Below are 16,027 nucleotides of genomic sequence, written 5' to 3' on the forward strand. Positions count from 1 at the left end.
ACGACATCGATCACCATCAGTCAAATGAAAAAATTCTTTGATAGTGAAAAATTGAAAACGGAATGAAAACCGTTGCTCTCCGACCACACACAGTTCCACCACCATAAGTGTACGGTTAGTCGATAGAATCAAATCGCGTTAAATATAGTACAGCACCCACTGCTTCGCTAATCTTTTGTTGTGGCGTTTTCGAAAAACACGATAAAGACGTAAAGAATTACCTTCAACGTGTCATGTTTTGGCGAAATACCCCAAGATGTATTTCACTCGTTGATAAAAGCAGAAATGTGAATCGAAATTGATTGCAAAAAAAAAACGATAAATTTCTCGTTTCAGTTCAACAATCCAAACCCAACCACCGTACGTATGGGTAGCTGTCAGGACAGTAGTGTCCTCGCAACTACTGTTTATTTGAAACACAATGTCCTGATTATAACCGATAGATGAAAACGTCCTGACAACCACTGTTTCATCATTTCTATCGGGACGACAGCGTCCTAATAATAACCAATGATTTTAGATTAAACTGTTCGGATATCAACCAGTAAACAAAACTGCTCGAGAACGACCACTACATTCTCGCGCAATTCCAGTTATAATTTTTTTCGTTGTATCTTCCATAGGGGTATGTGGAACTTGGAAATGACACGAACATGAAAAATAATATTAACAACTTTTATTGAAATATAGGAACATGTATGAGAACTTAAATTTATATTAAATAATATTATGAAGAGGGATCCGTACATTCTTTCTTGGATCTTGAAAAAAAGGCAAATGTTATATTTCATTAGATTAATCATGTGTGCAATCTTAATTTTAAAAATCACAGAATTTTTTTTTTTTTGATTATCAACACGTGTGAGATATTGAAGAGCCCGTATAAAAAATGAAAAATTCCTCTTGTAGAATGAACTGTTGTACTATTTGAGCATAGTAATAAAGTGTAGAAAATCCAATTTATGAAAGAAAATTCATAATTTGTTACCAGCATAAAAGAATATATAAAAAACTTAAATGATAAAATTATCCAACCACTACGATCAACGTTGTCTTTTTTTAATCTCATTTGAGATCCAGGTTTTGATAACTTGAGGTTTGCGGGAACGTAGAGTTGGGTATTCAGCACACTTTTTCTCGATTTCTTTCAGAGACGGATAGGAACGTTTTTGGATATTATGCCCAAACAGTTCTAAAGCAATATTTTTGTCTTCAGTGCTCCATCGTTTTCTTTTGATGACGGGACCGTGAGAAGAAGCTGGAAAATATCATACGAATTATCAAGAATTCAATAGCATATGTAGTATATATAATCGCCTTTATACATCATCGTAAATATGGGATAAAGATAAATACTCGAGCGTTTGTTTTTTCGCTGACTTCCTGATCCTTGGGAGTATGGATCGGAGTCTGAATCGAAGTTTGAATCGGAGTCGGAATCTTCTCGCTGTTCAGAGATTTTTTTTGCACGTTTGGAATTTTTTTTCTTCATTTCTCCGCCCTTGTTTTTTTTGACAGAACGTACTGACGAGTCATCTGAATGGAAAAAAAATAATTACATTCAATTTGTACACAAGAAATAGCCGTGCATATAAATTCCAAGGGGGTCGTTCAGTACCGTGTCCCTTACCTCGAATTTCAGATTCGGACTCGCCACCCGAATCACGCTCACTATCGGTACTCTTCTCATCGTTTCCGTCAGGGTCTTCCTGGGCTCGTTCCAGTACTTTGGACATTTTTACGATTTCACGACTTACAATTGACTGTCGATAATGGACGCGATGTATTTTCTCTGCATGTCCCATAAATTGGGCTACCTCAGCAACCTCATTTTCGGATAGGTCGAGATTGATACACGTCGTAGCTACGTGCTTCCGTAACGTTGTGCCAGTCATTTTGTGCGGAAAATCAACGTCTGCTTTTTTGACGAACTTTCTCAACAAGACACACGCTCTCAAATATTTTTGTCTCATTTTATCCTTGTTTGGAATTCCAAAAATAAATGGATTCGTTGCATCAACACCGGCCTTCTCACGAAATTCCAAAATCTTTTCAACGCATTTCAATAATTCAGCCGACAAAAGGACAGGGACAGTTCGGTTCAATTTTCCACGTATTGTAAAGCGCACGTAGTTTTTTGCTGCTTTTTGGCTTTCGAGTGACATTCTCTTCAGTTCTTCCACGCTCACACCTTCGTGATTTTGAAAATCCTCTATCGATACTCGTTCAATTTCTCCAGCTCGACGTCGATTAAATAGCTGGACTCCAATAAGTGTTGCTTCGGCCAAACGCACCCACGCATCTTTCGAAAACTCTTCGTCTAATGCTTCCAGAGCCAACTGACGCTCTGTTTTCGAATAATCGCGTAGTTTTTTTATATCTGCGATAGGCGGTAGTTCGACTTTTTTTCTACGTTTTTGCAGAATCATTGAGTTCAAAACCGGCTTATTGACCGAAGTAGAGATGTCTTCATTTAATAATTTTAAGAAGTCTTCAACACGAGCTTTCTGTTGATTATCTTCTCTTTTGATGCAATCGAAAATATATAGATTAGCGACTTTTTTCAGCAAAGATCCAATAGAATATGCCGTTGATGGGACTGCATACCGTTTTAACACTGGATCATACTGGGCTATTTCTTGTATGGCTGAGACAGCGTCATCATACATTTTTGGCTGATAAATGGACGCAAAATCCGTTATTTCCTTGTTAATGAGTTTGATGGCAAGCAGAAATCGTCCAAGTAGCCTCAATCGGGCTCGGATCATATCATGTTGATGCTCTTCACCTCCATAAAACTCAGCAAGTTTGTTTCCGTACAGAATGACAAGCCTGTCATATCGTATGACCCGAACTATTTCGTCTTCTCTTAATACAGGGAAAATCTTTACCCGTAGGATTTTCGAAGCTTCTTCGTGAATCCTTCCAAGGAGCATTCGTCCAAGCGGCATCAGACTTCGGTTCGATACTCCATCGTACGAAAAACAATATGCAGCATGATGACGGATATTTTTTTTTGAGAAAAACCCTTTGCAGCGGTAACATGGTTTGTAATGCGAGGCTGCCCTTGGAGCATTAGCACTTGGCCTTCGGCAGACTAATAGTTCTCCATCATTAACTGTATTTTTTGTATTGTAATCAAACATGCAACTTTTTCTGATTTTATCGATGATGTTTAATCTTTCTCGATTTCGTTTTGGCAATGCAGCAAACTTTTTCACCTGTTCCACATCTTTATGTTTTCCTTCTAACTAAGTGTCGTACGAATTTGCTTTGAAATTTACAGCAGTACATACACCAAGATTTTCGGTCGAGTCCTTTTTTTCCGCTTGCCGTTCTGACAAACATATCCGCATCATCACGAGTAGACTTTCCCGGCATGTTCGCAGTCAGGGACAACTCGAACGATGAATTGCTCTTGGAATCGCGGTTTATGTTTTGAGTAAGGTCGTTTTGACTGGGTGCTTCATCTGAGTCACTTAATGATTGATTCGACGAGGGTTTATAATTAGATTCTTCATCTTCAACTTCAGAATCATCTTCTTCGATTTCTTCTTCTTCGGCTTCAGATCTATCATCTTCGACTTCAGTAGGAATACCTGGAAACATAAAAAAAAATAAGGCTGGGATAGGAAAAGTTCACTATCATTATGTTTTATACCATCATACGTACAGGAACGATCTGCAATCATCATTTCAGCATTTGGAAATTCTGCTTCAACTATGGCGTTTTCATCGAAATTTACAGCATGTTCTTCTACGTTTCCTTCCAAATTATTCACAGAAATATCGAAAGTGGTATCGGTTTTCTTGAATTCGTTTTCATCCCTTCTCGAAAGACGTGGTGATCGATCGATATAGGTGGATAAACCAGGTTCATGAATCGCTACTGTTTGATGGTCAGTATTGTACAAAACAATAGTTTCATCCCGTCGAAGACTCACTATAGGAATAAAGGATTATCAGAACTTACATTTTATGCACAAAAATAAATATACATTATTGTATCATTAAAATACATCACTAGAACTACATATCAAATTCATTACCAGTACAGTCCTTTATGGTTCCTGAATTGGGCGTACTAAATATTATAGGGGCTTCGATTGCTTTAGTAAAGTCGTCTTGGTCGAGAAACGAATTGGTCTCACTGACACTCTCGGCAACTTCCAACTGTTCTCCTCCTGACGTTCGGAAAGGAACGTCTACATCAAAAAATTTAGCTGGCCGAGCAGGACTATTCGGTACAATTTCATTTAGTAGGCCCATGAGCTCAGAATCGTTATTGATTGCCGAGGCGAGAGACGACGGTAGAAGAGATTCTTCGGCCTGCGTGCAAATCGAATCAATATATTCTTCAATACGTGATACATCATTGTTCGAAGATGCTTTAACTGTTTCATTTCCACGTTGTTCATCGTTATCTATTTCTTCGGAATCTGTCAGCTCGGATCCTTTTTGAAGTGTTTTCATCAGTTGGGTACTTTTTCCTCCACTCTCATTTTTGTCAAGAGCTACATTTAGATATTACAATTTAGAAATCAAGAGAAACAGAACTATTTCTGAATAAATATTTAGATTTAATCGATTCTCATCACTTGCATAACAAATATTGGCTGTATAATGAACTAAAAAAAAATCGAAAGTTCTATAACGAATATAGATTTACCAATTTGAATGGATTCTTGTTGAGTTTCTATTTCAGCGTTTTTCTCATTGTCACTTGGATTTTGATCATTCTCTTTGAACGCGTTTGAATCTTTGAAGAAATTATCATCCGCTGCGTATACAAAAAGTTAAACGATCAGAAAAACTGTGATAACAACCGAGCAAAAATAGGCGTTCATTATATCAATTCATTAAATATTTCCTGCTCGTTTTTTCGATTTAAATTGATGAAAATAATATTTACCGGTCGGAACAGATTTTTGGTCGTTTTTAATTTTACATTCCCGGAAACTATTCTCTGTAGGTTCACAATTTTCTTTTTCATTTTTAAGGTCTTGCAGAACGCTTTTGGAGGCTGCAAATATTTAAAAGTGTTTAGTCTATAACCAAGCACGTGAAGGATCGACGGTTAGTAGGACATTTTTCATGTAGAGGTATATGAGAGGACTTCTAGAGGTGAATAGACATTTACCATTGAATACAAACGTTTTTTCACGTTTAATTTTACATTTTATGGCTTTTTCACTATGCTTCAGGGAAGCAATTGAAAAACAATATCAGAAAATCAGGAAACATTTACGAGAAACAGAGGCATCTTTGCTGTGTGAAAATTTTATATACGAATATCACAACAAGGAATCGGGCTCGAGATGGAATTTGAAGAATGTTTTGTTCGATATCTTCAAAATTTCATTGATATAATATAAAATTCTACCAAAAAGATGTGTAAGAATTGTGTATCGACTTAAATTGATAAAAATAATATTTACCAGTCGGAACAGATTTTTGGTCGTTTTTAATTTTACGTTCCCTGCAACCTTTCGCTGTAGGTCCACAGTTTTCTTTTTCATTTTTAAGGTCTTGCAGAACGCTTTTGGAGGCTGCAAATATTTAAAAGTGTTTAGTCTATAACCAAGCACGTGAAGGATCGACGGTTAGTAGGACATTTTTCATGTAGAGGTATATGAGAGGACTTCTAGAGGTGAATAGACATTTACCCTTGAATACAAACGTTTTTTCACGTTTAATTTTATATTTTATGGCTTTTTCACGATGCTTCAGGGAAGCAATTGAAAAACAATATCAGAAAATCAGGAAACATTTACGAGAAACAGAGGCATCTTTGCTGTGTGAAAATTTTATATACGAATATCACAACAAGGAATCGGGCTCGAGATGGAATTTGAAGAATGTTTTGTTCGATATCTTCAAAATTTCATTGATATAATACAAAATTCTACCAAAAAGATGTGTAAGAATTGTTATCTTGTTTTGAAAACTATCGAAACAGTCTGGAAGAACCGTATATATTTAGACTCACAGCCAAAATATATCACTCGTCGGAAAAAAAAATATCACCGTTCATGAATAAATATTTTATTTAATCAGTATGTTGATGAATTTTTGGATTATTCATTACTAAAAGCCATTATTTGTCAATACAAAGATCGATGAAAAATTATCGCCAAGAACCATGTAGTCTTCTTTATTATTCTATGCTCTTTCGGAATCATGATATCGTTAGTTTTCTTTATCTCGAGATTTATTAAAACACAAACTCACAGTTCTCAGCAATGACCCGAGCACCATATCTGCCACCGTTTTGATATTTCACAATACAATTTTTACCTTGCACATAAGTCACTTTTGTTTTATTACATATAAAATAAACGCCATCTTCGAATAAGACTAGCACAAACATTTTGCCCGCTCAATCGTTCCGTTTCGGACGGCGACAAAACTGAGAATACGAAGCACCTCGGCCGAACTCACCTCCCCCTCTTCCGAGGAGTTGTTTACACTAAACAATACATTGTGCTCGCTAGCGAACTTGAACGATTGTGTTGATACTCGATGCCTACGAATTCTTGGGAAATTATATGTATGAACAGGGCATTTGACTTAAAACCGATACTTTTTTTGCTGGTACTTTTAATGTTGTTCGATTTTTTCCTTTGTTACACCGATTCCAAAAATATCTATCCGCTTACAAATGTTTACCGCAAGAATAAGCCGCGTATATTCGAGACAATAAAAAGTCGGATATTTTGACGAAACAGTTGACATAAAAAAGTGATATGTAGTCGAAGATAAAACATTTCCTCCTTATTCGTCAATTTTTTTCATGAATTTTTTTTTACAAAGGATGTCCAATTTTACGAAGAATGCCGAATTATAGTATTGAATAAGCAGTTTCGCCAAAGCGTTCTTATTTTACTACGATTCAGTTTACTGGCACTATCGAGGACTGCGGGCTGACTAAACTTGAGCATATAATTCATAAACAAAAATAAAAAATTGGGATAATTCCACCGGCACCATAAATATAGTTGGATGTTAGGACATAGCAGTCCCCAAAACTACCAATATTTGAAACAAAGCTGTCCGGAAAGCAAGGAATCATTGAAAGGCCGTCTGGACATTCACAGCGTTCATAACTTCAATCAAACTTAAAGAGCTCTAAACATGAAATGAACCAACTGCTTTAAGCTCTAAAAGCTTTTGATTAATGCATCAAAGATATACTTTTTAGATAGAAGTTGCGTTTTTTTTTTAACTTCGATATGCGCGCACGGCAAAATACAGGAGTTGTATTTTCAATTGCAATCAGTTGGTTCTAAAGTTGTTTCTGGACTTTTAACTGCTTTTTTCAGGGGTGTTCATACAAATCATGAATGCATTATGCTTTCGTAGCAAGTTTATACAATCTTGCTGAACCTTGATATTCATAAATTTTTCGAAAAATATATTTGAAAACGGCGTATTTCGCGCTAAACTGACCTACCTTTCCATTTTCACATTTTTAATTCCGTTGATTTTTCTTCATTAGTGCTCACGGAGAGTGACTTACCTTTTTCAAATTCGATATTTCTAATTTATATTTCAATGGGTTTCGACACCAATGAATCGTGATTATTTCAAACACTTCACTTTCGAACACTTCAGTAGTAAATTTGTTTTCATAAATTCCTTTTGCAGAGGAAATTCAATTTTTCCAAGAATTCCGTTTTTTAAATTTATTAAGGTAGTAGGCATGCTGAAACATTTAAGATTTTTTAAATACTTTAAAGACACTTTGAAGACAATTTCAAGAGGATTCGCCATACAGTATTCAAGAAAAGAAAAATTTATGTTTTTCAATTAGGTTAGTTTGTTATAAAATTTGAAATTTACTTTGATCATAAAACCGTCAATAACCATACAATAACTCCGTGCAAAACTAAAAACAACTGCAATGAGTGTTAATATTCTGAATCACTTATGACCTACTGATAAAACGCATTGGTATTTTATTTCAAGTGGATTCAAAGGCTTCCAATTACCATTCATCATGAGGGTAGAAATAAAACAGAACCGTCATGTGTGCATGAGAATGCAGAAAAAAATTATTCCCTAAAAAAATTGTATTTTTCATTCAGTTCCAACGCAATGAATAGTTGAAACGTCTCAAGAATTATCAATACATAATACTAATCATAAGAAAACTTTCCTGGCAGTGAACGAAAGTCCGGGATGAAACTATCTTAGAATCAAGTAACGTTTGAAATGTCCTGACAACCACTATTACATTGCATTGATATAAAATAGCATGACGCATTCAAATGAACAAATAGCTATCCGAGTTCTTCAAGTATTCCTCTCTTTTTTGGTCTATCGGTAGCCACGGCATTCGCAAGGAAGCATTATTATTATTTCGAATTGGTTTTGAAGGGTAAATTATTGGGTTCTACAGGAAATTGACCCAGAAGTGAGACTTATTATTACAAATGTATTAAAAATCCTATGAAAGTTTATTTTCATTTAGAACCATATTCATGTACATTCTGCATATTCAGCATATGGCCAGCAATAGACTGTTCGACATGTTCTGAAATTTAGAAAACACTCTTCACGTCTATTTCAATCCATTTCGCTTTTTTGTGCTTGATCTTCCGACAGGGACGTGGTTGATCTAACATACAGACTTCAAAAAATTCAGACACGTTTTAGAGATATTCAAGAGCAGGTATAGTTTTGCCACGAACATCTATTCATGATATTAAATACCAAGTAAAATCTGATTGGTGATCGAAAATGGCTGACAGCTCTTTGATAACTCATAGGCACCATAAAAATTACGACAATCAAAATATAGACGGTGTTGTTATTAAAAACTTTAGTCACTTTTGAAATATTTACGACCCCCATGCAAAATGAGCTGTTATAATTATTAAAGTCAAAGTTTTTCTTCAAGTTATACTTAAAGTTGAAGTAACAAAACACCTGCTCGTAAGTGAGAATATGTAAAACAAATACGATTTTTTTTGGTACACTGCAAGATGATGCAAGCACAACTAATTGATGTATGGATGTCAGGCCAAAATCGTCCCCACAAGAATCAAACGTTCGAAACAAACTATTCTGGAGGCAACCTACAGGTGAAATGCACTAACAACTACTACTACACAACTTCGATTAAACATAAACTAACCTAATCACGCTATTATTACTACCCAAAACGGCAAACATTTGTAGCTCTAGAGTGATTCGAAGGATAAACATTCGGGGGGAAAATATTTTGTTTTTCATCTCACACGCCCCTTTGTATTGCAATGGATAAATATTGTTTTCCTCTTTACGGATCGATGCTTATGCGGACTGCCCTGGTAAGCATTATCTATTCGAGAAAATATTTTGTATACAGACAGTTCATTATCTGGACAAGTCCTGATATTATACGAATGTAAAAATCTGTTGTCAGGACTGTCCTGAAAAACACCAAGTGTCCCAGTAATATACGTAAGACGACTCGAAATGTCCTGAGATAATGCCTAGCCCAAACATATATTTATATATACATAACAAAAGCTTTATGTACTAGAATTTACGGCGAAAGGGGCAATAATATGTTGCAATCCAATATACTGAAATATTTTGTGAAATGCAACAGCGGCAAAACTGGACTTTCATGGTATATATGTGTGTAACACACGAATAGTACGAAAATTCACAATAGCAATAACATATATTTTTCTAAGATTACACACACATATACAAATCCTTGTGCCCGCGAGTGTTGCGTTTGTATATGCGAGCGTGACATTTCTATGTATACTCATATGTACATATGTACAAATGCACAACTCGGTTTATACACCTGAAAAGGTAAATGATATGCATATATGTGCTACGAAATGATGACGGGCCCGAGGGAAGGAGCTTCCCGCTTATTTATTTGACATGCACATATCTATACCATGGGCACGATAAATATATAAAAAACGTATGCTTGCTATTTCCTACTGAAGATTTTTTTCCGTACTCAGCAACATTGTTTCAAATTTTCTCAAGAAACTAGTAGAGTGCGAGAGAGATGGCTCTCGGGCTTGTCGACGAATATGCTGAAAACGGAACGAATGAATATATATATATGGTGATTATGAAATACAGACATATATAAAGAATAAAAATTACAGAAAAAATAAAAAATATGGATAAATATAAATAATAAGTAATAAAGATGATAAAAAATAATCATAAATGTTACATAAAGTCAGCGGTGTCTCGAATACCATAACATTTTATGGTTTCAGAATGCAATGCATATATAAAAAAAAAGGAAATTCTGTTGGTCCAGACATACTATACTTTTTCTTGCTCCAATTGAACTTCGGTGGGTACATGCGGAATTTGAAGATTTTATGTATCGACATGCGTGCATTCATTTTGCATCTCTGGGTATAGTGATATGAATAAAGAAGAAAACTTCAACAAGTCATTGGAAAGCCCATTTTCCAATGATATGAAACTTTCTAGGTTCAGAATGCAATATATATATAATATCTTAAAATTGTAAATTTTGTTAGATTTGTTGTGCATTGAATTTTATCTATCTTTCACTTGAACTTTGGAGAAAAGGGATCGAAAAAATCTGTTCTATTGAAGAAGTCACTACATTGCTTCTTTTCTAGTATGAAGACTTAGGAAAAATCGCCTAAGTCTAGAGATAGATCTGTACCGATAATTTTTCACAACAAATTTTACGAAAAATAGATCTTTTTTCGTGGAAACCAAAGTGACAAACCGAAAAGCATATCTCGGCCTCCAACGCGCATTCCTCTATGCGCTTGAGCTCCTAATGGGCGTAACATATTAGAGTAAAAGAGGAAAAATCGCCAAAGTCCAGGGACAGACCTGTGACGAAATATTTCCAGTACAATTTCGACAAAAAAGTGATCTTTTTCGTGGAAACCAATATTACAAGTCCAAAATCATATCTCGGCTTCCAACGCGCATTTCTCCGTACTTTTAGGCTTCTAATAGGCGTAATATATTAGAGTAGGAGGGAAAAAATCGCCAAAGCCCAAGGACACACCTGTGACGAAATATTTCCAGTACAATTTCGACGAAAAATTGGTCTTTTCTCGTGGAAACCAATGTTACAAGCCAAAAATCATATCTCGACCTCCAACGCGGATTTCTCCGTGCTCTTGGGTTCCCAATTGGCATAACATATTAGAGCACACGAATAAAAATCGCTAAAGTCCAAGGACAGACCTGGGACGAAATATTTCCAGTACATTTTTGTCGGAAAAATGGTATTTTCTCGTGGAAACCAATGTTACAAGCCAAAAATCATATCTCGACCTCCAACGCGGATTTCTCCGTGCTCTTGGGTTCCCAATTGGCATAACATATTAGAGCACACGAATAAAAATCGCTAAAGTCCAAGGACAGACCTGGGACGAAATATTTCCAGTACATTTTTGTCGGAAAAATGGTATTTTTTCGTGGAAACCAAAGCTACAAGCCAAAAATCATATCTCGGCCTCCAACGCGCATTCCTCCGTGTTCTTGAGCGTAACATATTAGTGTAAAAGGGGAAAAATCGCCAAAGTCCAAGGACAGACCGGTCACGAAATACTTTCAGTACAATTTTGATGAAAAATTGGTTTATTTTTCTCGGAAACCGACGTAAAGAGCCGAAAATTATCTCTCGGTTTCCAACATGAACTTTCCCATGTTTTTGGAACTCTAGTGGACATAACGTGACGTAAAAAAAACGCCCCTAGAACTCTACCCCAGCGGTGGTGCGGATAAGAGTTCACAGTATCATATCTATATCGAGAATATTTAAAATGTTCGAAAATGCACTAACGAAATAATAATCTAAGAAGGGTGGGGTTCAATATGTCGAATAACTGAATTGTAGAACGGTCGATATTTCGAAATTTTAAAAGTTGTGATTTCAGTTTGGAGAAAAATAAGTAATTTGAAATTCTTATTCCCGATCGACTATTCACCAGATTGCGTGTTTATTCAAAAATTCCTTCTTTGAATTCGTATTTACCCGAAAATATATATTTCAATAGTTTTCATTTCGAATGCAATTTTAACAGACCATCCGAATGTTGAAAGTTCATATTTTCGAATTCAAAATGAAGAGTAATTGTTTTACAGACAGACCAGAGTAGCAAAAAATCGAAAGTGCATTTTTCGAACCTATAAAACTTAGATATGCAGAATAGCGATAGCTCGAAAAGGCGAAAGTCAAAATGGCGATGTTTAAAATTGGAGATTACCGGTCTGAGTAAGTGAGTGAGTGAGACGCGTGTATTCGGAGCTCCGCTGCATTTCTTTATTTTTATCGATCGATTTTCTAACGTTTCGCTATTTTTACTGTTCGACTTTTTGGTGTTTCAGTATTTCAACCTCAGTAATATTTGGTCTTTCGTTATTATATTTTCAAAATTGTGAATTTTCACAGTATCGCTGACTATAGTAATTTATGAATCGAAAGAGTAATAGTCGAATTTTTGAAAAATCGATATTTTAGTCATCGTCCTATGGGCGATTCGTTACATTCTATTTTCGATGTAGACATGCTTTGAACCTTGCAGTATCTGCTTTATTTATTTTCGGCATTCAAAGCTCTAGTCGAATCTATCTGTCTCCATATTATCATTCGAAATGTATAAACTCGAGATTTTAGCTGTTCGAAATTTTAGTCATTCCAACATTTGATCCCCACCCTCTAAGAAAACATTTTTTTTTTTTTTTTTTTAAATTTATATACCGGGGCTGGGGAAAATGCATTTACGCACTGGGGGGGCCTCTAAGGCCCCCTGTGTGCCGGACTCTCCATTAGCGGAACTACCGGCTAAAAACCCCATCCCCGGTCTCCTAGCAACCACCCCGGAACCGCTTTCGCATTACTTCGGGGTGGCGCTCTATCTCCCTGGACGCCCCTCAGGGCGTCCCATCCTCCACAAAGGCCCGCTTGCGGCGGAGGACGACCTCAACAAAGAGGTCGACCTCCGCCCAAGGCTCTTCGCCCAGGAGCATAACCCAGACAATATCATCCGGAGTTATGCTCCCGTACCTTTCCTCTAGTGGGGCCCTCCACACTCTCCATTCCTCGCATTCGAAGAACGTGTGGAGGGCATCGTCCCGCGGGGATCCGCAGCATCGGCAGGACGGATCCGGAACCTTCCCCATTTTGTGGAGATAGGCCCGAAACCGTCCGTGCCCCGTCAGCATCTGGGTGAGGTAATAATTTACCTCCCCGTGCCGACGGTTGACCCAGGCGTCCAGCTGAGGTATGAGCCTCGCTGTCCACCTGGCCCGCCGATCCCCCTCCCATCTTTCTTGCCAGGTCCGCATACTCACGGCCCTGGCAAGCTCTCTCCCCCGAGCCCGGTCCTCCGGGTTGCCCTGGTGGACGGACTTCTGCTCTTGGGCGAGGAGGTCAATTGGGATGACCCCGGCTATGACGAGCACGGCTGGCTCCGAGACCGTACGGTAGGAGCACGCGATGCGGAGGGCCCCTCTCCGCTGTACTCCGGCCATGCGCTTGCGGTATATGTCGTACCGAAGCGCATCGGCCCAGACTTCGGCGCCGTAGAGCATTATTGACTCGGCGGTGCGTAAGAGGAGACGCCTCTTGCAAGGTCGGGGACCGCCAATATTGGCCATGATCCTGCTAAGAGACGTCGTTATCGCAGCCGCCTTGTCTGCTCTCCTCCTTATTTCTTCCCCGAAGGTGAGTCTCGAATCGAGGCTCACCCCCAGGTACTTAACCGACGCCGTCGTCCGTACCATCGCCTCTCCCACCCTCTAAGAAAACATACTAACAAAAAAAGACATAAAAATTGAAATTTCAATCTTATAGGCTATCAAAACGAAATCGAGGATGTTGAAAAAAAAAACGTTATATCAAACCCCGAAATTCCCGTAGGGAAAAAAAGGTTGGGACAAGTACATGTCTCTTGTTCTGGATGACATAGAAAAAAAATTCAACATCAGGAAAAAAATTATATAGAAATAAAAAACAAAAAATCATAAAGTTAAAAATAAAATTCAACAAAAATAAAGAAGAATCGAAAAAAATTCTATTAGAGTATAAATAAAAGTATCAATCAGGAAAAAAATTCTATAAAGAAAAAGAAATTTTTTTTTTAATCCATAAATATTGAACAAACTGAAAAATTTACTATCCAAGTTACGTGCAATATAAAAATGTATGATATCAATTGGACGCCAAGTTTTTATTCATAACTTAGAACATTTACGGAGACAATCAGAAACTTTAATTGAAAAATTGACGTTTTATTCATAGGAGCCACTAATCATTCATAATAATTATTTTTGAGAAAAAATAAGTTCATAAAAAAAAGTCATCATGGATGTTACGAACAGTACTCAAATTTATTATATCAATTCGAGGCCAAGTATTAAGATTTTAGGATTTTTCATGGCAGTTATCTAGAGTCGCGGCAGCGACTCTGATGAGACAAGTACATTTATGTTATGACGAGTCGCTGCCAGAGAGTCTTTACAGGAGCGATAGCGTTTCCAATTATTACAGTACTTCAGAGAATACTATAAGTTGACGTATTTTTTATTTTTTTTTCTTTCGTTTGCGACCTCTTCGAATTCTGTAGCTCAACGGATTGAAGAGATATTAATTATTTATTTGTTAATAGCATAAAAAAATGGGTCGGATTTTCGCACACATTTTTGATGTTTATTTGTTTTTTATTTAGTGAAAAATTTGGTGTCATAATACATTTTATATACCTATATATTGTTTTTCTGGTGCCATAATACAAGTATATACCTATATATTTTCGTTATAATATGACGTATGGCGAGTTGTTTAAATGCTAACTAGATGAGGTTATAAAGATCGCGAAAGTGACAATTCACCGACACTGTTCCAATTTTTTCCGGTTCTGTAGAAAATAGGTAAAAACAGGACAATATTTTAGTGAATGTGATGAGAAAAACGGGAAGAAGAATAAAAGAGAAATAAAAGCCGAGGAAGCCAAGAGTGTTATTTGATGGAAAATAAACCGAAAATTGTCAACAACGTACGGATTGATGGTATAAAATATTTAGAAAGGTTACAGACTTTTTCTATATATATCTTGAGATGTAATCCGGATTCTGAAACATTAGAAAAAAATCCATGCCTCCGCTCTTTCTCATCAGCTCTCTCTCTCTCTCTCTCTCTCTGATTGTATCATCAAACTTGTCGATGTTTGGTATTGGAGAATATATAATAAAATAACCCAAAACAGAAGTATAATCGCAGTCCTGTAAACGCATGACAGACTATTCGAAAATGCTTGATTACAAAATTTCTATTGGTAAATCGAAACTGAGGAAATCCGTATTTTTTTCGTTTTTTGGTGGAATTTTTTTTTTATTCATAAAAAAGACAAAAGTGATAATCACGGAGAATTTTCATTTCAATTCCAACAAAGTAAAATTTGAGTTCGAAATAAAATATGTCCGCGTGTGTGTATGTGTGTGTATTTAAATACCTGAAACAACTTGGATGTGTAATGAAACGATTTTTATTTTCAAAAAAACTGATTCGGCTTGAGAGGGTCACCCCGTGTAGCAAGCGCATTTTTTGGGGTTTTTTCGTGATTTTTTCGCGGCGAGAAAAAACATAGACTTGAAATTAAAAGAAATTGTTCCTTGGTATTTAAACTTTATGACAGAATTTTTTAACTCTGATGTCTCGGATTAATTCGGTGTAAAATTAGTCCACAGGATCCCATATGTTTCTCCATGATCTCCACGATTCCCGGGGGTTCCATTTATCTCAAGGATCAAAAAACCAAGGAGTGTTTTGATTTGTAAAACAGTGGCTGTCGCCTGAACTAAAATCATACAGAAATATGAAAAATTGAAGGATTATCGACCTATGCAACATTTTGAAAAATTGAAATCAGGTGTTTCAAAACATAAAAATCCTTCAATTTTTAATATTTCTGTATGATTTTAATTCAGGTGATAACCACTGCTTTACTATCAATACGCTCCTTGGTTTTTTGATCTCAGATAAACCGATCCCCCAGAATCGTGG

General features: G+C 36.5%; 1 protein-coding gene across 2 annotated transcripts; it reads right to left on the bottom strand.

The window, feature by feature from the left end:
- Window positions 1–661: 661 nt before the first annotated feature.
- On the bottom strand, window positions 662–5,636 carry LOC122415692 (uncharacterized). Of its 2 annotated transcripts, XM_043428050.1 has the most exons (9): window positions 5,439–5,636; window positions 4,913–5,023; window positions 4,670–4,780; window positions 4,050–4,514; window positions 3,674–3,943; window positions 3,297–3,599; window positions 1,631–3,118; window positions 1,357–1,536; window positions 662–1,258 (listed from the first exon to the last, which is right to left on the bottom strand). In XM_043428050.1, the coding sequence occupies exons 4-9, from the start codon at window positions 4,471–4,473 to the stop codon at window positions 1,044–1,046; spliced, it is 2,880 nt and encodes a 959-aa protein (XP_043283985.1). In that variant the 5' UTR covers window positions 4,474–4,514; window positions 4,670–4,780; window positions 4,913–5,023; window positions 5,439–5,636; the 3' UTR covers window positions 662–1,043. The 2 variants fall into 2 exon arrangements, with proteins under 2 accessions (XP_043283985.1, XP_043283986.1); XM_043428051.1 differs by lacking the exon at window positions 5,439–5,636 and having other exon boundaries at window positions 1,631–3,097; window positions 4,913–5,135.
- Between the last annotated feature and the right edge of the window lie 10,391 nt (window positions 5,637–16,027).

The sequence above is a fragment of the Venturia canescens genome, chromosome 9 (assembly GCF_019457755.1).
Source record: "Venturia canescens isolate UGA chromosome 9, ASM1945775v1, whole genome shotgun sequence".
NCBI lineage: Eukaryota > Metazoa > Arthropoda > Insecta > Hymenoptera > Ichneumonidae > Venturia > Venturia canescens.

Excerpts from the sequence above, each read along its gene's own strand:
- LOC122415692 (XM_043428050.1), bottom strand. The coding sequence starts at position 4,473 with ATGAAAACACTTCAAAAAGGATCCGAGCTGACAGATTCCGAAGAAATA. Across the intron at positions 3,944-4,049 it reads AACCATAAAGGACTGTACTG|TGAGTCTTCGACGGGATGAA; the intron begins GTAATGAATTTG and ends TTATTCCTATAG. Across the intron at positions 1,259-1,356 it reads GCGAAAAAACAAACGCTCGA|CTTCTTCTCACGGTCCCGTC; the intron begins GTATTTATCTTT and ends GATATTTTCCAG.